General features: G+C 45.4%; 1 protein-coding gene across 1 annotated transcript in view; it reads left to right on the forward strand.

Moving 5' to 3' along the window:
- CACNA1H (calcium voltage-gated channel subunit alpha1 H) overlaps positions 1–24,403 on the forward strand; it is a 254,838-nt gene that overhangs the window by 223,218 nt on the left and 7,217 nt on the right. Inside the window, exons 27-33 of the mRNA XM_075058453.1 lie at positions 3,717–3,868; positions 5,860–5,969; positions 7,119–7,252; positions 7,819–7,889; positions 15,736–15,814; positions 17,933–18,054; positions 18,562–18,900. Coding sequence (XP_074914554.1) covers positions 3,717–3,868; positions 5,860–5,969; positions 7,119–7,252; positions 7,819–7,889; positions 15,736–15,814; positions 17,933–18,054; positions 18,562–18,900 — 1,007 coding nt within the window. The remainder of the gene's footprint in view (positions 1–3,716; positions 3,869–5,859; positions 5,970–7,118; positions 7,253–7,818; positions 7,890–15,735; positions 15,815–17,932; positions 18,055–18,561; positions 18,901–24,403) is intronic.

Consider the following 24,403-nt stretch of genomic DNA (forward strand, 5'->3'; position numbering starts at 1 on the left):
GAGGAAGAGGCCAGTTTTGTTCTAAGACCCAGCAGAGATGCCTTTCAAAGCACTGACTGTAAGCCTTTCTCTCCAGGGGTGAACAATCGTGGGCAGCACACAGTGGTATTTAAATTAGTCCATCCTCTCAATGCCACAACCATCTCTGTATCCAGCAGAAACATTTGAGTTGTAACTAAAATTTTGGGCACTGCATATCTGAGTGTTTAGTATTTCCAGCTAGGGAATTATCAAATCATCTTGCTTATTTTTCCAGGCAGCTGCAGGTATAGAGCTACTCTGTGCCAAGCATGCATATAAACCCATTAGGGCTTTCTAATGTTTCATGCAGAGGAGAATAATAGAGGAGCTGTAGCTAGCAATTGTAATGCCAACCTAAATGCTTTTAAGCTAGGAGACAGTGCTTCATTAATTTTCATGTCAGCAGAATCACAAGCAAAGAAGTTTAAATACTCTTCAGAGAGGTAAGATTCAAGCATTAGCCAAAATCTAGAAGTGGGGGCAAGAAAGGACTGTGGTTTTCCTTTTGCATATGTTTGATGGTTTCTCCTTTCCCTCCTGCATTTCCACCAATTCAAACGATCAGCTGCAGCTGAAGGGATACCTGTCTGTGTTTGATATAAGTCTGCTAGTTGGCTGATTGGAGTCTCATCCCAGAAACCATTTCCCTGGAGAAACCAGGCACAGGTTACATTTTACCTACTGTAATTAATGATGCACTAGATCTCCCCCGTTTGCTGTGCCCACATCCCAATGTCCACTGTTCTCCTCATACAGGTTCTCCTGCAGACCCCATGTCTCTGGTTGAGCAGGCTGTAGCAGTAGGTGTGTACAGTGAACACTTAGACCCAAACTGGGCAGAATAACATAGTATTTTCTCACTAAGAGCTAAAAACGTGCATCTGAACTGAGAGGAGGCCAGAGCCACTTGCTGTGCTGTTGACTGAAGTAACGCTCCTGTTCCTAAAGGGACCAGGAATGAGCAGTGACCCAGCAGAGCTGGGGGCCTTGGAGGTCTGAAACGCAGCCTCCCTCCTGCTCAGAGCGGGTCAGAGCTGCAGTGAAGTTGTGTGGCCGATCGCTCGCTGCTTTCACCCTGCTGCAAGCCCTCTGCCTTCACGGGATCGCCCCGGCCTAACACCAGCACCGCCAAGAGCAGAAGCTGGCCTGTCCTTCCTGCACACCCCTGCTCACTCCTGTTAGCCTCGCATGAGCGGTATCTCCTCTAATGGACATTGCATGGGTTACTGCACTGAGCATGACAGTGTTGTTGCATGTGTTTCGAAGCATTGTCGACTTTATCCCAGACTGTCCTTGTATGTGTCCCCCCAGGAGAAGTTTCTTTTTCATCTGTTAACCTGGCTTCAGGGATGTAGTGCATCCTAAATGAGTAAAGCATTTCCTAGCGCTCCCTCACCCCAGGTCAAGTTAAACGTATCCCAAGTTTTCTGAGCAACCAGTTGACCAGGCATAGCCAGCACTGAGCACTGGCAGAGTGTACAGACACAGACCTCTGAGACAATTTCGCACAATAAAACAGACCCACCTTTATGGCTGGGTGGTTCCTCCTTACTATTTGTATATTCAGCCCGTGTAAAGAGAGAGCTGTGTAGCTGACAGGCAGCCTACAAGGTTTTCTGTTCAGTGGCTTTACAGTGGGAAATGTCTTCTTGTGATTATGCTTTAGAATTATGTAAGTAGTTTATAAAACATAATAAAGACATGATCTTTTGCTGAATAGTTAATCAGTGGCTGCATTTGGGCAGGTTAGAGGTAGTTGCCATCACATACAGCCTGTTTTTCTTATGTGCTGTCAGCCAGTGTATTCACATGCCACCCATCCCTGCTAATGTTCTTCTGAGAGCCATTAATCAACCATTAGTTATTAATAAATAGTCTTTAATATAATGTTTGACTATTTGGGGTATTCTCGGACCTCCCAACAAGCTGATTTTTTTGCATTCCCAAGAAGACATTTCCAAAAAAAAAAAAAAGAAAAAGTATGTTGTAATCCTGACTACACATGAAAGCATATTGGACAGACTTAAATAAATATTGTACTGCAATGTTTTTATTATTATTTTTTAGACGCACCAGAAGATTAGTCGAACTCAGAAGCAAAGACAGCCCTACCAGTCCAAGATGACTGGTAGGACTAAGGCTCATGAAAGCAACAGAAGAATGTATTAAAAAACAATTGTGTTTGCTTTCATCTTGTTTTTCCACACCCATTAGCAGAAAAAATAAGTCTAGGTGACCCTGGTCACAAGGAAATGTTTTTCAAATTCTTCCACTCCACTTTTATCTACCAGAAAAAATAGTAGTTGAAAGAGAGCAACAGATTCAGTTTCCCTTTATCCAATTTATTTTAGGGGTTTGGACTGTAATCTGGCATCAGTTGCACTACCAAAAAACAAACCCCACATTTCAAGAGTCACTCCATCTGAAAGATATTAGCAAGATGAGAGGAGTGGAAGATGTATTTCAGGGGGGCACTTAGTACTTTTGAACTTATTTCCCTCCTTGTTTTTAAGGTGAAGCAACTCCTTTTTCCCAGCTCCTCATGCATTTAAAGCTGAATTTGCCAAAACGTTTGCAAAAAAACCCTCTCTATTAAGAACAATCCTTCTCTGACTTAGAATGACCTAACATGTCTCTTCCACTTGCAAAATCTACAGTAATGCTGACTTTGGCCTTAAGTACACTCTTTGAATATTTACATTTCTTAAGTTTGAAAAGAATTTGACTCCATCCGAGTGCCCACAGCCATCTTGTGGTCACAGTCTAATTTAAGAGACACACACGCAGTAAATACAACTCGGTCACAGGGCAGTGTCCAAACACTTTCCTTGGAACAGCCCCGGGAACTTGGTCATGTGCAGAAATTTCCCCATTTCAAAGCGAAGAAAGGAGGAGTCACGACCAGAGGCAGATATAAAATTCATGTGGTCATAGCCTGAATGGTTTTTCAGATGCAACCATGCCCTTGGTTTTATATTTCCAGAGGAGCTTGTGCTGATAGTCTTTGTAGAGACAAATGCCTGAGCACCCCGCTCCATTGCTGTTGATGCTCTCCCATGTGCTACTAACCCTCACGCATGTGCCCTACTTTGCCACAGGAATTGCTATGTTTTCTTTGGACCTTTAAAATACACCAAAAGCCTTCTTTCACAGAAGCTGAGCTCAGGCTATGTTCCTCTCTTATGGGGAACATGCCTGACATCAGTGCGATTAGGAGAGATGCATATCAGAGTCCAGACTGATGACACCTGCCCTAAGCCTTTCCTCTAAACTGGAGTTGAAGCTTTGCTGGATTTGAAGCTTTTTCTCTTGGCTTTGGGTCTCATTTCCCTCCTGCTTCTCAACCTTCCTGGTTTGTGACAAGAGTCCCATTAAGCGAAAAGGTTGCCTTCTAGCCTGAGAAAGAGCAATAAGAACAGAGAGCACTTAGGAGAAAAACGGACTTGGTTGTCAAAGCTATGGAGGTCCCTTCTGCGGGCACAAGAGGTTTGGCTCAGCCTGATAACCCTGCTATGGTTCTTGAAGGTTCTACGTAGAAGCACTTGGCCATTTCACGTGGCTTGCTTGAATCAGTTCTCCCACGTGCTGAATCTGGGCGTGTGTAAAACACAACCCACGGGCCACGTTGCGATGGCTGCCAGCCATGCAGCAGGGCCTGCGTTCATTGCGTTGCCTTTCTTTGTCTTTTTCTGCAGAAGCCCAACGCAGGCCTTACTATGCTGACTATTCCCCAGCGCGGAAGTACATTCATACCCTTTGCACCAGCCACTATCTTGACCTCTTCATCACGTTCATCATTGGGGTCAATGTCATCACTATGTCGATGGAGCACTACAACCAGCCAAAGGTAAGAGCCACCCATCAATGTGTCGGCTGTGAAACGCAGCAGCGTGGTGTAGCAGAGGGCCTGAGCACCATACGCTGTTCCCTTGGGATACCATTGACCAGTGAGGTCTGCAGCCAGCCCTGCTTGGACCTGGGACCATTCCCTGGTGTTTGAAAGGTTCATCAGGCTCCAGACTCAGCACTGCAATCCGTCTAACTCTAGACCAGCTCTACCATTCGGGAGTCATTTGCCTCAGCCAAAAGCTTGATTTCCCTGCTCTTGCATAAAAAACAGAGAATAAGTCTAATGGAGAGTGAACTAAACTTTTACTAGGAAAAACCAGTCCAAATATTTCCTCTCCTGATCCCAGCTGTGACTGACCCTCAGACAGTAAAACAGTCCAGAATTTTAGAATATTCCACTAACATATAGTTAATGCATGCAGAGCAACGTTTCTTTTCCTCAATGAATTTAGCATAAACCAACTCTTAAGTACAACCCGTCTTTTCTTTATGTATCATAAAATCCTTCTGTCCCAAGAAAACCTTTGGCATAAATCATATAGCCTGTTCATTTGCCACATAGATTAATCTTAGATAGCATTATCCTTCATGGAGCTCTAGGCTCAGTGTTTACTTTTCTAGTATTTCCTGGTCTGCCAGGTAACCTGCAAATGCCTCCTGGAAGCCAAGCCAGAGGGGCACCAAGCCACAGGGTAACGCCTGTGTGTTTTACACCAGCTGACTGTGTGCTTTTCTGCCCCATAATTCTTTTGCATAACAGCCTTTGTTTTGCATGTAAATGTTACTTATCCAGATTAGGTCTAATTTATACTTTTTTTACATCCATGTAAAACACGGTGCTGTAAATCTGAATGCAAACCATCACAAATGATACAAAAATTCAGGCTCAGGCAGTGTGCTTCAGATGAAATAGCAAATTGTCCCACATTCTTTTAAATTGCCATTTTATTTTAGGCACTGGAACAAAAGTAGGGGTAGTAGTGCATTGAGGAATGCCAACATCTGAAAAGCTTTCAGCTCTTGTTCCCAAAAAAATCAGTGCACGTTCATCCCACATATCTGGGATCAGCAAAGCACAGTCATCTCACAAATGTGACAAGGAGAGCTTTCCTGTGGCCTGAGGCTTTCTCTGTCAACAAAGCAGACATTACTTTGCGGACTCCTCTATTGCATTTTATTTCCAGTTGTGTCTGTTTTGATGTTCACTGTTATCATTTTTTTATCGTAAGAGACCTAGACTACATTTAACTAAATTCTCCTTCCCTCCCTCCTCTCCCCAAATCTCTGCCCAACCAAAGAGCTATTTCACTCTGCAACTATCTATTTTAAGGTCCCAGCAAGATTCTTTTGCTATTGTTGGCCTACAGTTCCAATGAAATCCATTATAAACACTCATCATCTTAAAGTATAAACACTGCAGATTCCTGACTTCCGAGAGCAACTCTATAGAGAGCGTGAACATTGCACCAAATATGGATATACTTCGCCCAGCTCTAGAGATGTAACATTTTTCAAGAAGGCAAGATTTAATTCATCTCCAACATTATTTATTTTTCTGAGTGTTTTAAGCAAAGCCATCGTCCTAAGGATTGCCATGCTGGAATAAAGAACTGATCCATCAAGTCTTTTATTCTACTCAAGGCTAGGCAGTTGAGAAGAAGTAAACTTTATTAGATGGCGAAGGGGTAAAATTTTCTCTCTGACCCAGACTGAACAATTTCTGCACTGAACTTGGAGGATTGATAGCTCTTGACATTTTTAGCACAACTACTTTTAGTGCTTATGAGGGTTTTGTCTGCATCAGTGTCTAATCCTTTATTTGAGTTTTGCTGTGTGATTTAGTGCAGTTTTGTAACTGAGCTCAGCAAGCTATTAGGACTTTACTTCTTACATCTCTGTGCCTATGCCACCCTTGTGCCTGCCAGTTCCTCTGCAGGGGCTCTAGGAAAGGATATCTTGGGCTCGTCTAACTGGTCTCTCTCTTTTCAGTCCCTGGATGAAGCCCTGAAGTACTGCAACTATGTGTTCACCATAGTTTTTGTGTTCGAGGCAGTTCTGAAGTTGGTGGCATTTGGTTTTCGAAGGTTCTTTAAGGACAGGTGAGAGTATTTTAAACTCCTGTGCATTTGGGATAGAGCTGTACTGACCCAGTTTCAAAGCCAGATGCTGGGTAAATGTAGCGTTACTATGATTGTACTACATGCTGTGTGCAAGGAAGAGCAAAGGGCTGTCTCTCCATGGGTGCAAACTTTATAGTGTAGGAACTAAAATTTCTAAGAACTGCTGGTACTGCTTTGCAGAAGGAATTCAGGAAACCTTATAAAATTCTGGATACATCCTTTCCCCCAGTATCTGCCTCTCCACCAGGTCCAACCGGCTCAGCTTAGACGTGAGAAACAACCTGTTGGCATCATTCCAGTCCTCAAAAGAGTAGTTTTCACAACCCAAGGTCACAGAGTTCCTCGGAAAAAGTCGTCTTTGCAGTCAAAACCAGTCCTTTGGTAGACCACTGGCTTTGTAAAGCCTTTGGCAAAGACAGAGGTAGTTGTGTTCAGCCCCACTGCGTTCAGATCCCAGCTGCAGAGACCTGCCAATCTTATTCTGCCTCAAATTTAGCCAGAAGCAAATGTGTATGAAAGCACATTGTGGTCTGGCAACTTGCTGGGGAGCAGGGTAAGATTGGACACTTTTCCACGCGATCAGCTTGTTTGATTCATTTATCCTGACTGAGCAGTTGGAAGCTGCTATGAGCAATATTACTTATGAGGGAAATTGCATGGGAAAGACACTCAGTTTCTTCACATCTCACTGTCTTTCTAGTGCTGGTGTGGAAGGCCGTTTACAAGTGTTAGGCTATAAATCAATGAAGATACTCAAGTGAAGTAATTCAAAAGACAGGTGACATAACATGGGAGCAGCTGTATTGTATCACATCAAAGGTCCCTCTAGCCTAGTATCTTGTCCCTGAGAGTGGCTCCAAGTGGATAGCAGGGGGATGATAGGGACCTGGAAGTAACCAGGGACACTTCCCACTCACAGCCTACAGCAGCTTGTGGCTCAGAGGCTGTCTATACCAGCTGCAGTGGGTTGATCTTTTACCATGTAGAAGGTTGTGAGCTCAGATATGAGAGAGGAGAGGCGTTTAGGATTTGCTTGTGCTTGTTATTAACAGATAATTCTCTGCTCTTGGGTGTCTGTCTGTGTATGACTTTTTTTTTTTTTTTGTCCTTCCTCTCTTTGTCTATTAGGTGGAATCAGCTGGATTTGGCCATAGTTCTGTTATCAATTGTGGGAATCACGCTGGAGGAAATTGAGATGAATGCTGCACTGCCCATCAATCCCACAATAATACGCATCATGCGGGTGCTGAGAATAGCAAGAGGTATGACCTGCTCCGTAGGTCTCCAGCCATCCCTCCAGACACCCATTTGTTTGGCCATTTGTTCTTCTAGTCCTGCTGTTTCAGTTCAACTTGAGAACAGTTAGGCAATGAGGCTGCAAAATGTCAATTCAGAGACAAGCTAGGTGGGGTTTCATGGGTGTTTCCCGTGGCATCTTAGATTTGTCTCTGATTCAAACCTGGGGTCACAGACCTTTTTACTGATCCAGACAAGAGTGGGAAGCAGTGGAGAAGGGAGGATCAGAGCTTGAGATGATGCTTTTCACTGATGAAGTGTCTCACCATCACTCTCCCATTTCCTATCTTCCTGCTAGGGCACGCTGGAGTTATTCTGGCTTTTGGTCTGTTTTACTGAAGTCCTTAACATTAATTGCTGTGGGAAGAAGTCAGGATGTTCAGATGTTCTGTGGGCCCTGCCAGGATGCAATGAGCTTGCCATCTGTATGAATAGATGCAAGCGAGATGTAAACCTGAAGCTAGATTTCCTTTATGGATTTTGCTTGAAATATTTCCCAGCCCTGCTGATCAGGTTTTGATTCTCATTGTAGTGCTGAAACTGCTCAAAATGGCCACTGGGATGCGAGCTCTCCTGGACACAGTGGTACAAGCGCTTCCCCAGGTAAGCCCTCAGACTTCATCCATGCCCGGTTTGTTCCCCTTGGTGTTCTGTGCCTTTCGGACCTGGGGACAGCTCTGTGCCACCATGTTTAATGGGCACTAGAAGTCACCTGGGGAGGATATTAGCTTTCTCTGCTGCCACCAGTGCCTTGGTAGCAGAGTTTTGCATGGCACATCCTGCTCACATAGTATGTGTTACATGGGAGAACCGGAATAATGGAAAAAGAGTTCACAGAGAGCTAATTGCTGTAGGCAGAGCTCTTATAAAACATAGATTTCACTGGCAAGTTCAGGAAACACAAGGATAGGCAGAGAAAGCTATTGGTGAAAGCATTGGAAATAGACAGCTTCCAGCTCAGCAGTTTTCTTTGTGAGACAGGAGCAACCACGTTTATTGACAGAGGAGCTGCAGACTTTAAAAGGCAAATGGGGAAGACGATTCTGAGTGTTAAAAGCTTGAAGTGGGGTCTCAAATCACCATATTCTCATGAGCTGCAAGAGGAACAATGATGCTGCCAGTCTTAATGATATTTGATAGAATCCTTCAAGTGCTCAGTTTCTGGGACCACTTTTTTATGGATCTATTTATTTAAAAAAAGAAGGAAAGAAACTTTTTGCTGACTTGCACTCCTCCCTCAAAAAGACCTAAAGTACATCAGAAGAATTCCAAGAAGTTTAGGATTCCTTTGTTTTTAATATCTTATGCTACTTAAGCTGTGTTCTGCTAGTTTGTGAGTTTGATTGTCCGAGTCCTAATCTTTCAGTCTTTAGAGTCATTTCAGCTGCTCGCACATTCCAATTTCATGTATCACCAGGATCCAGTATCCCACCAGACAGTACTGGAAACATTTACTTCCATGCTTTACCCACAAGTAAGTACCAATATGAGCTGCTAGGCCATGAAGAATGAGGCAGAAGAACTCTGCTGCCTTCTTCTCTGAGCTGGCAATTCAGAAGCAGCACTTTTAGGATGCACAAGCATGGTCAGACAAGTCCTTAGTTTTCAACCCCTCCAAAACATCCCACAGCAGAGTTCCTGGAAGGAGCTTTATGAGTGGGCCCACTCCATTCTGTGTAAAAGGCAGTGTAGTGTGCCCTGGCATGGACCAGGAGAGTCAGGCCTCAAAGGCAGAGGCTTGGCCATCCAAACTGTGGCTTGGCCAAAAGCAGACACGGTGTAGACATCTCTTGCAGAATATGAGTGGCCATATGAGAATCAGTAGAACTAGTACATGTAATTACCCAAATATACCCCTATGAATTAGTTGCTAAGTACAAAGAAGCCTATGATCTATTCAAAATGAACTGGAAAACAAGGGAAATTTCTTTTTCTTGGAAAGACCCATTTACTTTTCATCACTGCCATAAAGATGTTTCTAATCTGAGATATTTACCCTTTGGTATTCAGATTTCCTTTTCAGTGAAGGATTTTGGCTGAGACTAAAGCATGGAATTTACCAACCTGACCCCTGTTTTGGCATTTCAAGAAAGCATTTGATTTGTGTCTATTTTTTTTCTTTCGAAAAGATTGTGATTACAGAGCATATTTTCTCTCTCTCCTTGTTTTCTCTCCCCCCCAAACAATAGGGTGGCTGCAGGCCAGGCTTTTTGTTTCCTTGGGGTGTTTTTGCAGTTTACATTCAAACCAAAGTCTCTTTTAAAGGGAAACCCCCAGGGATATTCCAAGCAGATCTTGTGCAGATAAAAATGCCATTTTGTCCTCCAGTGAAATTCAGAAAATGAGAAGGGAAGTTTTGGAAGACATCTCTGACAACAATCACTCTTCATAAAGCTACAGCTTTCATTTCAAAGGCAGGGGAATAGTTCCTACCCCAGTTAATTTAGCAGTCTAAAACCACAACTGGAAAATCCTCATTGAATGTGTCTGCTAAGTGACAAGAAAAATGAATTTGATCTTTATTCATTAAGGTTTTGGCAAAATTCTTGTCTGGTGTTTGTAGAATGTCCATTTACGGGCTTACGATGACGGTATTGTCATTGCAGTACACATTTTTTCCTTTCTCTTTTGGGTTATTTTCATCAGCTTCCTATTTGTTTTTACTCAGCCGCCGATATAGCTTGCGTAACACTTAGAGAACCAACTATCCCCAGACTTGGGGGAATGTTAGCATTTTAATCCAAGATTGAAGCTCTCACGGTACAGGCTTAGTCTCCTCTTCTGGAACTTCAGACTGACCTTGAGCTGCTGGTTTCAATGCAGGAATACTTCCTACCCTACTGCACCCTCCTTGTCTGGTAGCCTCATGTCTACCAGTTCAGAGATCTCCTCCTCCTCCATGTCTCTGAAAAAAATTAGTTGGAGCAGAGAACAAATGAAGAGAGGCAAGAGAGACAGAAAGAATAATCAGGGCAAGATCTCAAAATGGCACCTTTTTTGCTCACCACTTGTAAACTTGTAAAAATAAAACTTGTAAACTTGAAATAGATCCACTGCTTTAAACTGAGCAACTAAAAAGAGCTAGGCTAGCATGACCAACACTGACTTCATCATTTAGACATTGCCAGTCCTAATTAAGCCAGTTCAGTGCTGCCATTCACAGACCAAGAACTCCCCTGTGATTGCAGAGGCCTGCTCCTAGCATAACACAAGCCACACAGCTCTGCACTGAACTTCAGCATGTCTTTTAAAAGCCACCTGGTCTTGTTTTAAGGATGCAAAGTGTTAGGCAATCAGCCATCCCCTATTGATGAAATACATTCTTCCAGTAGATGTTTACTCCTCCTGCTAAAAAAATCTGGTGGTTTTAGTCTGAATTAGCCAAGTTTGTTTTTTCATTGGATGTAATTTTTCTTTTTTTCTTTTAGAACGTCTCCGTTTTGGAGCAATAAGAGATAAAATAATCTCTTGCAGTCTGGCAAACAGAAGAACATTGAATTCCTTTAATGTCTCAGTATGAAGCAGGTTTTCAAGACCTGTTTCAAGTGTTTTCCTCTTTTTTATGAGCTCTGGCCCCATTAAGGCTATATAATGAATTATACCACTCTTATGCTTCAGCTGAATATTCCCTTGCTTATACATCTGGTGGCTGCATCGGTTTTGTGAGCAATGCCTGCCCTGTAAGACTCCTATTTGATGGTAATCCTTTAGTCCTTTTCACATCCCTTGCTTTCCAAAGTACAGTCCAGCCTTTCTGTAGCATGGCCTGCACTTTGCTCTCGGATTTGTAACTTTGCATTTGGCTGGGTTAAAATGCTCATTGTGTAAGTAAGTGAATCCACCGTACCAAGCAGCCCAGCTCAGTCTGCACAGCGCTTCTTGTATCAATTGCCAGTAAGAAAACCTGCAGTCAGTGCGAAGCTGCCAGTACTCTTCCTGATGGAGAGGACAAAGTGGAATCCAGTCCAATCGCCATCCTGGCTCTACAGGGCCAATAATAGTAAAATGTGGAATTTTCCTATCAAAAGATCTGGGTTCTTTTTCCTTCGTTTTTCTCACTTGGTCTGTGGATGGCACATTAATTAAATGCAGGACTGTACAGTATATCTCATCTTTGTCTTCAAAGCTTGGAACTCCCCCCAGATGGACTCTGTGCCAAGAAAAAAGTGAAGAACTCCCCGTTCTATCAGTGTCCTGAAGGACAGAATCTGTAGTTAGCTCCTGTCCAGGAGTTTAACTCTTCTTGGTGCTGTAATTCCTGTTCTTATCTCAACTCCAGCTCTTGAAGAGGTTTTCTGGCATTGCCTAACAGCAGTTGTGGGACAGAAACAATAGTCTGTTTTTGCCAGACACTGAAACCCCACAGTGACTGTGAAGCTCAGAGAGCAAGAATAGAAATGTCTTACCAGCAAGCATTGCAGATGAGACAGATTTTGGAAAATACGTATGTGTGCTATGCTGCACATTGGAAAGAAGTACAGAGATGCCTGAGAGATTTGAGTAGCAAAGCAGAAATCATTAGGTAAAGAAACCACCTTTCTGCTGGCTGTTAGCACTGGTTTCTCTGGGACTGAGTGGATACACAGAAAGGGGAGCCCGTTCAGTTCAGCTAGTGGCCTTGTGGTTGCACCAGTGAGATGACTTTAGCCTCCAAGGTTGTCTGTCTGGCCCTTTCCACTAGTCCTGGAATTCACACAGATGGCCTCCGTTTTCCAAGCAAATGTGTCCATTTTCTCTTGGGTATAGTGCATAAATTAGCCTGTGTTTTCCTGCTGCCAGGATTATTGCTTTGGCTGGAGAGTGCTGGAAGGAAGATGAGGAGGACTCGTGTCCTTGGAAAGGATTGGCAGGGGCTTAGTTTTATGAGAAATTGCTCTTGACAGGCATCCCAGGGAGCTGTGTGTGTTGCCTGCATGGACAACTGAAATGCCAAGGTGTGGGCCAGTGATGCAGAAATAATTGATGTCAGAGCAGGAAAAGGCACAAGAGGAACTGTAGTGTGCTTCAGCCAGCCGTTGCAGGAGTGGGGCAGCAGAAGACTGTATTTCATCAATGCCTCAGGCCAGCAGGATCTAGAAGGATTTGGGTAGGATCACACAGCTGACAGTGCAGCAGAGGAGGGATAGTGCCCAGGTGGTTGGTGTCCTGTTGTACGTGATCAGTGCAAGACACTTGCGTATCACAACCTGGCATAGTTGCTCTGTCTGCCTGCAGATAGTGGCGTAGCTCAGAGGTTGAACTCTGATGGGACATGCAGTGGTGCTTAGCTGCTGCAGCCTCACTTAAGAGGAGGCAAAAACCTAATAGCAATGATGTCTGCAAGAGTAAAGCAGAGACAGCCTCCCCAGGCCACACAGGAGTAGGGGGAGAAGGGTTTTGCTGGGTTTGTGGAGAGGAGAGTCACTTTCCTTGCTGCTGAGCAGGGTTATTCCAGAGCTTTTGCAATGGTAGATCATAGATTCAGCTGGGTGGTGAAGGGTGGTCGTTCTTCATACAGGCCCTCCCTGCTCCTCTGGGTGGGATGGAGGACTCTGCCTCTCTCCCCACAGCATCCCTCTTTCCCAGGCACACAGACACTTTTGCCAGCAGTATATGACAGCCAGGATGCCAGAAAGTGAAGGTCCAGGAGGAATCACAGATACCACCAGTGTCTCTGTCTTGCCTTGTGGCTTCTCTGAGATACTTTAGGGCACCAAGAACATCTCCAAGAGGTTGTTCATCTCTGCTTCACTTGCTACAGGCCACAGCCTCCCCTCAACACTGGAGCCACAGCAAATGATGGATACCCCCTGGCTGCCAGAGAGAGGGGTTATCTGTACTTTCTTCTGCCCAGCCAAAGGCACCTATCCAGTTTGATGGATAAACAGAGCATGGGCTGACCTGTTCAGTACTGCTAGAGCAGAACCGCTTCTCAGAGCCTGCTTGGATGACCGGCTGCCAAAGTGGACTTTGCTGACCAGAGCTGGATCTCTGTCCCTGATGGAGAGTCCAGCACAGGCATCCCAGCCTTTGGCTGCTGGAGAAAAGTGCCTGGATGTGCTCCTTCCCCCTCCCGTTCCTCCCAGCAACATGATTCATGCATAATCTTTTTCTTGCCTGGTCTCAGTAGATCTCAAAGTGCTTTAGAGACATTAATTAGCTGTCCACAAGGGTATTACAAATGGGTACGTTGAGTTACAGGAGAGGAATGACTCACTCAAGGTCACAGACATACATACAGTCTGCCTTCTCTGCTACTCAGCAACCGCTGGCTGACCTCGCTGCCTCCACCTCAGCCCATCTCTGAGAAGATGTCTTGGGTCCTCCTCTGTGCTTAGGCCTTGGTGATGGCCATGGGCTGAAGAAGACCTTCCTTTCCTTTCCTGAGGGTCATGTACCAGAGCGCCTTGAGCCTATACAGCAAACCCATGAGTGTAAACTGGTCTTTGAAGGACTTGTTATGAGATACATTAGTTCAGTAATGCAATTAGTCATGATCTTAAATACAGAATCTTTTACAAATGCACATTAGATAGTAGGCAAATTGTTTATGAGCAATGTCAGCTCATAACATGCTTTGCATATTGAGAGATAGATTATAGTTTTGACTGATAAGCTGGTAATAATTTTGATGTTAGTCCAAATTCTTTGGAATTTCATCAATGCCAAAAGTTTGCAGGCTGATTTATTAGGCATTAAAATAGCAGTAAAATATTCAGCTTATAGGCTTCTTTGAAAAAAATCCAAGACCCTCTTCTGCAGTGCTACAACATCAGGCTTTAATACACACTCAACCTAGAAAACTTGTTTATCACTTTTATTTTCCTTCCCTTTAATTATTTGCTCATTTGCCTCCCTGGCAGTGCGTGTGTGTGCATTTGCACGTGTGCCTGCTTTCTTGTATTTTCTAATTTGCAGTCATTTTGCAGACTGCCTTCTAATGTCTTACAAACCATCAGTGGTCTCACAGACATGAGTTAGGAAACACTATTCCAGAATACAGTACATGCAGATGAAATAATCCAGACCAGCCATCCACATCACTGTATTATCTCTATTATTCCCTGGAGTATGGTAATAATGTTAGTGGAATTGCAAAGCTCTATGTGTAGTAGCCAGTTTAGGCTTTATAGCAATTACAGTCTTCACCGAGTGATTTGACTATTCCCATTTCTTTAATACAAAAAAAAAAAAAACCCTACTTCATAAGTGATAGCTGTGTTAATTTTATGATAACAGGTATCATACTAATAGCCTTTCTAATGGTCAAAATACACAGCAACACTGTGGCTGTGCCACCTCAGAGAAGAAAGCTCTCTCAAACTGAAGAGTTCACTAGAAGATATCTTGGAGGTCACGACTCCCTCGTCCTGACTACCCGAATCACCACCTAGTTCATTTTTATTTAGAGATAAAATGATGCTTGTGACACCATGTCTAACTGGAGAACTTGATTGCTCTATCTCCATTACAAGCCCATAGACACAAGGCATTTAAAAGTGGCAGGAAAGGTAAATGTGACCAGAGTTAGTTGCACGTAAAATGCAAGTGGTTAGCTGGTCAGGTTACTCTGCCCTTCATATTCTCTGCCTGAATCACAAAAAATCTGCTCTTTTAGATGTTTTAAAGGCTTCGACCCCGTGTAGTGGCCGAGTCCAGTGTGGATAACTGTAATGCCATTGTTACTAAAAACCTTTGTGTTCCCTTTAGCATTATTGCACTTCTATTGCCACCCCCTTCAGCCACCTTGCAGTGTATGTTAATACTTCATAGTAGCACACCATGCAGTGTTTGAACTGCAAGGTGCCTGCATTGGTATACGGAATAAGGCTTTTCTTTTGAGACGCTGAAAGCTAAAATTCAGGTAGCGTTATTGAGAAATATCTGTAAAGTGGCAAGGCTAGGCGAGACTTACATCTTAATGGAGCATATGTTCCTTTTCTGAAAGCCCTCCAGGCCAGCAAAGCCTTTGAAAACCAGACAATTCCTCTTGTGGCTTGAGACATGTCTTGTTAATGTCACTGCCTTGAAACCCTCAACCTTCATGCTCAGAGAGTCTCAAACGTGGCAAACAGAAGGGAAAGGCCCTTAAAACTCAAACCAGAACATAAGGTCACTTAAACTACCATTGCACTGAAGTGCAGTGCTAAGTGCCGCTGAGGCTACAGCTACAGGTTGGCCAAATTACAGATGCAGGCAGCATCCTGGGTAAGTGGAAGGGCGATGGAGAGGTACTAGCCACAGAGACTGCTTTGCGTGTGGGAGTATCTGCTCCTTCCCCGACATGGGAGACTTCTTTGGGTCTATTAAAGCAGACCTGTGAAAGGGGACCAGGGTGTTGGAAGCCAGGGGAGATGATAATTAGCCTCTGGCCACCAGTCCCTCTTTTGCTTATGTTTAAAATGTGATGGAACAATTTAATTCATTAACTCAACTTGCCTGACCCTTGTTCTGCTTTCTCCTTGTGTAGGTAGGGAACCTTGGCCTACTTTTTATGCTCCTGTTTTTTATCTATGCTGCCCTGGGAGTGGAATTGTTTGGCAAGCTAGGTGAGTAATGTGCCTGACACAATTTATTTCATCCGGTTGATGTTTGTTTGGTATCTAGCTGTTTCCTTTCTTCCCTCTCTCATTCTTGGGCCTTCCTTAGCTTCACAGCTCATGGTCTGAAGATTAAAGTTTTCTCTTGATCTCAGGGTTGCAGATGACACATAAGGATGTAATACAGAACCTGTCTAATGTGCGCACACACACACATTTAGAGATTTGTTCAACACCACCCTTGGCTGTAGAGGAACTATTTACTGTTGTCCAGCATGGATATGTTCACAAAGATGGAAGTTTGCTACTTCATGACACAACATGAGTCTGCAAAGCTGGATGGTAGTCAGATTCACACTGGAGAGATGCCACCATAAACACGTCCCTCCTCAGAGCTTCCACCACACTCCGTTAGTTCTGCACTTGGCTAACATTGCTCTTCTAGCTGCCTAAGTCTTGTCTGTCTGTTGTTCTTCTCAGCATTGCCTTCCCCTTTCAACATAAATCAGGAAGCATCCACTGGTTCCTGATTGTCCAGCATCATTTATTCCTCCGGCTTGAGGATACTGCAGAGCTGATCATGAATGTGTCCACCACTAAAAGGAAAATCGGGTGGAGTCAGAGAGAAAACACTATAGCCCTACCTTGCCCAGCTTAGCAGGCCAAAGCAGTCACTGCCTTTAAACATGCTGTTCGAAGGAGATGTGTCTGCTTTCTCAATGTTTGCATCCCAATTAGGGCTTCAAGAGCATCAGAAGGGCCCTTTCTCTGCGGTGGTTTTATGGCTGTCATTAATCCCCTTTATGAGTCCAGCCCTCTGCTCAGATTACAAATGCCTGAAAGCAGAATATTTCTTTCAGCCAAAGACAAATTATTTTTCAGTGTTCAACAAATTCTGGAAAAAAAATTAGTTCTGCATCCACCCCAAATGAAATACTGTGGGGTTTATATTACATATCTAGATATATAGGTACATATTTCTTCAGCCACAAAGATGAAAAATGTCTTATTCACAAAGGCACCTTCTGCTGCTCTGAATCCTTTTTGTATTTCTATGCACACACCTCACTAGTGCCAGCCTCCAGGTAACCACAGCATGTGGTCAGAGATTGGGAAAGCCCTGATCTTGTCTGGGGCAAGCTGCAAGCAGTCAGCACACTGCTTCCCATCCTGATTTAACTGGGAAATACTTTCACTTCTTTTTCCCAGTCACTGCTAGTCCACATCAGCCACAAGAACCATCAGCACTCGCTCCCCAAGCCTGGTCATTTGTGGGATTTTTTTGCTTTTTTAGTTTTTCTTCCTATTTGGCTCTGAAATAAATACCTAATAGTGAAATGCCATAGCAAGAGACATTGCTGCCTGTCCTAATGAATATTTAACGAGCCTGTGTCTTATGGAAAGAGGGGTATTTCATATGTTCAATTTACATTCATTAGTATATTAATTCTCAGGGGAAAAATGTCAAATTGCTCCACTTTATCTCAGTGAAATATCCCCCATGGTAGATGTACCCTGTAAAAAATAATCAAGACAAGGACATAATCAAGACGATAACAGAAAAAGGATACTGTAGAGCAGTATTTGTTGAGACAGCCCAGCAAATCTGCTTGTTTCCACCTCCTTTTAGATCTCTTTGTGTTGGCTCTGCCTGTTGGGGTAAAGTCAAGAGAATCACAGAAATGTTGGTGGAAGAGGCCTCTGGAGGCCCCCACCTAGCCTCCCACTTGAAGCCCCATCAGGAGCTCAAAATAGCTGTGGCTTTGTCCAGCCAAATCTTGAAAACTTCCGACGACAGAGCTCCCCTACCCCTCATGACCTGTCCCGGAGCTGTTGGGCCCTCCAGATTAAAACAACTTTCCTAATGTCCAACCTGGACCTCCTAAGCCACAGTGTGTTGCTGTCCATTATATCATCTGCCTCCACTGGGAAGAGTTTAGCTACATGATCTCTGCCGCTGCACTTCAGTAGCTGCAGGCCACCATGAGATCACCACTTAGCAGTCCTCCTCGATGCCACGTATCAGTGTGACATATCTCAGGGTCTCAAACCAGGTTTGGGGAGGTGCTCTGATTAAGTACTGGCAAATGTGGCTTCACCAACATGGTCTGCTTCTCTCTCCTGCAGACTGCAGCGAAGAAAATCCTTGCGAAGGTCTGAGCCGGCACGCAACTTTCACCAACTTCGGCATGGCCTTCCTCACCCTCTTCAGGGTGTCAACGGGGGACAACTGGAATGGTATCATGAAGGTGTGTGCAGTCTCTGTCTGGGTACTTGCTTCTCTCTGTAGATATATAGATGCAGATTTCAAACAAATTTAGGCAACTCTTGTGTGAAAACAGAAAAGGTTTCCTTTTAAAACTTCAAAATTAAACTTTCCCATTTAAAAGCCAAGTGTATTTTCAAGTGATAATTTCTCCTCAGTCTCACCCAACCTGAAACTTCATTCTTTTTAACATATATATACATAATACTTTAGGAAAATCATGCCAGTTCTTGTGGCTGAGAGGAGTAACCATGTACTATGTGCCCTGTCCCTTTGGGAAGTAACACGATCCTCCTCTGTGTAGAGGATGTAATTCATGGTGTCCGTATTTTCTTCTATCCATTTTAGTTGTAGCTACAAGCCATTGTGTCTGGGGTATGGTATTATATGCTTTTCAGTCCTCAGCAGGTTATCTTTGATGCTTCTGTATTTGGATCCCAAGCAAAGCCCCAGCCCTTATTAATCCCTCACTTCTCCCTCTCTGTTGCAGGACACTCTTCGGGAATGCACTCGGGAAGACAAGCACTGCCTCAGTTACCTTCCTGTTATCTCTCCTGTCTACTTTGTCACCTTCGTCCTCATCGCACAGTTCGTCCTAGTCAATGTGGTGGTGGCAGTGCTGATGAAGCACTTGGAGGAGAGCAACAAGGAGGCCAAGGAGGATGCTGAGATGGATGCTGAGATCGAGTTGGAGATGTCCAGAGGAGCAACCACCTCGACCAACAGTGGGAGCAGGGGAGGTGCAGTGGCCCCAGAGAGCAGGGCACCCTACAGAAGTCAGGAGACCACGAAGTCGGAGTCAGCGGTGCAGGTGAAGGACCAAGCCCTGGTAATAGTTCACATAATGCATTTGCTCTTCTTGTGCTCAGGGTAGGAGGGGGCAGTTCTCACCAGTCACTGCTGTCTGATCATCAGGCAGTCAGATCCCGAGTGACACAGAGCCAAAGAGGCAGGAGACAAGGCAGCGTGGGAGGAAGGCAGCTTTGCTGGGTTCCCCTGCGGCAGAGATGTCACCGCCACCCCCACATCTTGAGTCATCTCAGGAGGGCTCACTGAGGTGGAAGGCAGCTTGAAACACATTCTCCAGGGCTAATGCTGTCCTGACCGTTGTTCTGGGGGAGGGGTGAAAGCCTATCCCTTGCCATTTCCAGTTCATTCAAAGGTTGTGAATTTTAAGTTCAGAACCATAACAGCCACAGGTCTCTGTCCTGCTCTCCCAGCCGGCGCATTGGTCCTTGTCATTTTAGCATGGGCAGCAGCACCAGGGAGCAATCTCATAAAGCCCTGGGAATGCTGGCACTGTCAACCCTGACACATACAGTGAGGGATGGCATAAATTCCCTTCACACAGACACAGATGTACTGCTCAGCTTCTTTTTAATCCCACTTTGGGATTTCCAGAGGAGCCTCAAGCAGATCATAGCGTGGAGCTCAGGAGGGCATGTCTGGCACTGGTGTAAGCATGCAGCTTCCCACTGGCTTATGCTCTGCTTATGGCATGGCTGACTTGGACCCTGGGAATTGTCAAAGCCCCTCAGCAAGAAGCTGGAGGTTCCTGGGTTGATTTTCCAGACACTGCCTGTTCTCTGATTTCTATTAGTCCTCTAGCAAAATAGGGCAATTGGAAGTCAGGGGGGAAGGAGGGACATGAGATAATTGTCTCATCCCATGTCAGCAGCATATGATTAAGAGCGAATATGAAATTGCTTTGTCACCGTGATCACAAATAAATCTACCACAAAATCAATGGGGGATTTGAGATTAAATTACATTAAATTAGATTTTTGTAAAATCTATCAGACTCTATTAAGTTAAGTAAAAAGAAATTTAGTTACACAGCGATGGGGAATTCACTATTTGAATGTAGTTTCTAATAGACATTTCTGCAGGTAAATATACCATAAACACCCAGGTTGCTTTTCTTGTTGGGGGAAGAGAGGGCACATCCTTTCACATAGGCTGTGATTGCAAACTGAGTTCATTCTCACTGGGCTTTCCTCATCTTCCAATACTTCCCGAGCACATCAGAAGCCATGCAGAGCCTCCTCTTAGCCCTAGAAAACCCATAGTGAGAGGTGATGCTCCCCAGAGGGAGGACAGCACAAGCAGGGAGCTGGCCAAAGGTTTCCCCCTGTGGATGAGATTGCTCGAATGCAGGTGAGGATTTGCAAGCCAGGGCTCCCCCTCCCCTGTGTGGTAGTGAGGCAGAGGCACCGCGGTGGAGCTGGGTTGTGGCACTGCCCTCACTCACATCTCAGACACCCAAGCTGTTCTGGGCAGGCGTGGATGGCTGGCAGCTCGGTGCTGCACTCCCTGCCAGCTGCACTAAAGAGGTTAAACACGTCGTGCTCTGTATCACTAATCCTGCCACTGATGCTGGCATGAGCACCCTGGAAGGTGTTGCAGGATGCTCTGTATTTTCAGGCCATTTGTGCCAGTTTTTGCAGCCCACATTTCCTTTTCTCTTCCTTCCTGCTCTGGATGAATGGGACAACTAGGAAATGCCATGGGGCAAAGGTGTTCGAGCATTAAGACCCAGCCTTGCTCTGCTACTGATGCTTTTTATCTCCCTAATTTGAAGGAGGCGCTGAGCTGTGAGAATGTGTCTTTAGCCATCCCAGACTCAGACACGCTGGAGGGGTCAGAGACTCCCATCATGGAAATCCCGTCCTTCTGCTCTGTTTCCCACCATGTCCTGACACCTTCCCACAAAACCCCAGGCCACGAGGCTGAGGTGAATGACTCCGCTCCGTTGCTTCTGCGTTGTGGCATTGTGCTTTGGTGCTGTGCAGCTAGCGGTGGTGTCTGAATTGTCCTAAACCTGTCTCTTCACAGCCACAACAGTAGTTTTCATCTTCTGTCCTTCATACTGCCTTTGCGTGTACAGGAGCTGGGCAAAGAACGTGTCCCAGCAGACTCTGCAAGCAGCCTTGTGTGGGACACGAATGAAATACTCTTTTTAGCCAAAAAAAGTCTCTCATTTGGTGTGATGTGATGTGATGTGTAAGCAGTCTGTCTTCAAACGATATATCAAGAGCTGGAGGCAGGCAGAGTCTTTTCTTTGTGGAGACAACAGCCCAGTTTGATTTTCTTATTGTTACTATAAGAAGTTGTTTATGATATAGTACTGAGGAAACAAAGGCATAAGTAGATAAACACCTTAGCCTTTCAGCAAGCACCAGAGCTGTGGATTCAGGAGGTGCTCTGGCGAGATCACCCAGCAGACCAGAAGGGCTGTAGCCCCCTCTGCTCGCTCCTCCCGATCGCACCACGAACCAGTGCCCAGGTCACATCACGTAAAGATATTGCACAGTTTGCCCTGCTGCAGCGCAGTGTCCTCCTCGGGGTGAATGAGCTCCAGATGTCCTCCAGTGGGCTCGAGAACATGCGAGCCACAGTCAGTGACGAAGATGCACATGCTGTGATGGACAGCACATTTGCTGTCATGAGAGAATTTGCAGTGGCCATCCAGAGTTAATCTGCTTCAGGCTTGGGGAATTTTCTTTTTATTACCTGACCTCTGTCATGACTATCAAGGCACCTTCTAGTGGCAAGTATCTCGCAGCATCTCCAAGCAAATTCTGGGCTCAGATTAAGCTCTTGATGACCAAGTGGTTTTCCCTGTGCAAGATGAGTGATATGAAGGTATAATCTTCAAGGAAGTTCCCCTGCATAGCTCTGCAGGGTGTCCGTTAGCTTGGCCACCTGGAAGCTGCAGAGCCTCAAAGGGAGATGGTGGGGAAGGCATCTTTCAGGGACAGGCAAAATTTGGGATTCTGTAAACACAACTGCAAGGGGTCCCAGGTTTCTGCTGGCGGAGCTGAGAGCTTGTTACCTCTCCAGGGACCAACAGCACAACCCCAGGTGCCACCAGCACTGGCCTGTGCAGGGATGCCAGCGTTGGCAGGCACAGGCAGGGAGTTACCTCCTGCCCTTGTTGTGCCTCTGCCTTCCCCACCACAGAGGCTGCAGGAAATGGCTAAGCTCACTCGCAGGGCTGGAGACGTGTGCCTTCAGATCAGGAGGAGCCCTTCCTCTGGGAATTTTGCCCACAGCTTGTTTGCAAGCTTTTGGCTCTAGGCCTCTGAGAAGTTACAGTATTCCCTCTTCCAGAGTATCCTGCCAGTCACCTTTGCTTACAGAGTATCTTCTGGCCGTTTAATCACCCAGGAAGGGTCATGTCCTGTGGAGGTATTTGCAGGATTATTTATTCTCAAGCTCCCTCTGCACCAGAGCAAAATCAGGGCTTGAACAGACTATTGATTCCCAGACATAAGAAGAGGGAGTTGTGCTCATTGATTAAAGTTGCTCAACTGAGCCTCTGAGCCGCATCATCTAGACTATCTATGGTCAATTTATTGCCTTTCTACTTGGCCTGAGAGGGGTCCCACAGCAAGTAGGCTCCCACCTTGCACAGCTCTATCAGATGCCTGGGATCCTCCCAAGCCCTCAGGGTGCCTGCAGGCAGGGTTCACCATACGCAGTCTCAGCAGTGATGGTCCGGGTTAGGCTTTTGTGGGTTTTGAAAGGAGCCACACTGATTTCCAGGGCATGGGATTAGGCTCCCGAGTGCATCGGGTGTTTCCCACCAAAGAGGAGGAGCAGCAGTGCCCATGGTGGTGTGTCTCCAAACCTTCCTAGCTGTCAAGAGCAGCTCACCAGGTGTGGGCCAACACGCTTCCTATCCATGTTTCGTATTTCAAGTACTTATTACAGTGGCTTTGAAGCCATATGAAATTCACCCACGTCCCTAACTCAATTGGGTCTCAATAGCTGATACCTTAAAAATTGCAGTTGTTAATGTCAAGAAGGGATTTCTGTTCATTTGTCCCAGCCAGACACGACCAATACTAGATTCTGTAGAGATGAACTGAGATTTAATAGACAGATACTGTGATCCTTCTGTTAGACTACTGAGAAAGTGGAGCAAGACCTTTTGTTCTCTGTGTGGCATTGGGGTGTTAACAATCGCCCACCTGCCTTCAGCTCAGGTGTTGCAATGCTGATAGCTTATTAGCTGTAATGGCCAGAGGCCAACTGGCACAGCCAGACGGCTGATGCACTAATGTATCAGGCGACAGACCTGGGTTGCACCCGGAGGGCTGCTGGGCAAGGCAGTAGTCAGAGCTTGATGCCAACTATCTGTAAATAACTGCTGCTGATCCCCCCCATCTTCTCAGCCAAGCTCAACAGGGTAAAAGCATCAAGTAATTTGTCTCGGGATGTGTCTCTTTAGGGATCTGAGGAAGTAAATTTGTGAGCCAGAAGTGTATGGAAAAAACAGATTTAACCAGATCCTTGGTGACCTCCAAACTATCCAGCGAGGGATCTCAGGCCCAGATTTTGCTAGCAGAGAGAGAAAACAGCCCAGCAGAGCAAAGCAAAATACATTTAATTTAAGACATGCAGCTGGGAAAATGTTTTCAATCAGTCACTGGGAGGCTGACGTTAAAGGAAAACCAGAGCGATTAGTCGTACTTTAGATAACATGGTAAATTGTGAGGGAAATGTGTCTAGAACCAAAACCTCGGGGACGGGAGCCAGGTTGCAGGTCCTGTTCCAAGGGCTCATGCTCCCCCAACACTTGGCCAAGTCATGGCACCACCTCTCACAACTGCTCCATCAGCACCGCAGAGACATCATTTGAGTCCCTAAAGCCTCCTGAGACCCCAGGATAAATTTGCTATCAGGTGCCTGAGATTACAAGGGCCTCAGAGAAGCAGTGAGGTGTCAAGTTTAGGGTTTGTGACATGCTCTGTCTGGGCATTTCCAACCAGATCCATTTCACAGCAAGAGCAAACACAGAGAAATCCCTTTTCTACCCCTGAACAGGCTCCTTCCCCACATATGTGCTGCTATGATGTCTTCTCCTTCCCTCTGCCTCCTGCCATGCGGCTGTCTTCTTCTGGGGTCAGTGGTGCCGAAAATGCTCCATGTTGCAGGAGAGAGGCCCCGGGGTCTGTAGTGGTGTTAATGTGTACATTTAAATGTCTGTGTGTATGTGAGTTTTGGGGGAGATAATACATGAATTGCCAGAAACACTTGGTACCCTCGGTCAGCGTGGCAGAGGACTGGCCCATTTTGCCCATCTGTCCCAGAGTAGCTTTGAGGAGAAGGGCATCACCACCCGGGCTGGGCTGAAAGCATCCCTGGGAAAATCAGAGCAGAACAGTGTGAGAAATGCTGGCTTTCGCCTGTGTTTAGAGGGTGGGCCCCATTTTCCTGGACCTTACTTTTTCTCTGCAGTGTCCAAGAGTCAGCTTAGCGGTGGGTCACTGATGCCTTATTTTACTCCAGCCGCAACCTGAGCTCTTTACTTAGCTAGCACAGCA

This window comes from Buteo buteo, chromosome 27 (assembly GCF_964188355.1).
Source record: "Buteo buteo chromosome 27, bButBut1.hap1.1, whole genome shotgun sequence".
NCBI lineage: Eukaryota > Metazoa > Chordata > Aves > Accipitriformes > Accipitridae > Buteo > Buteo buteo.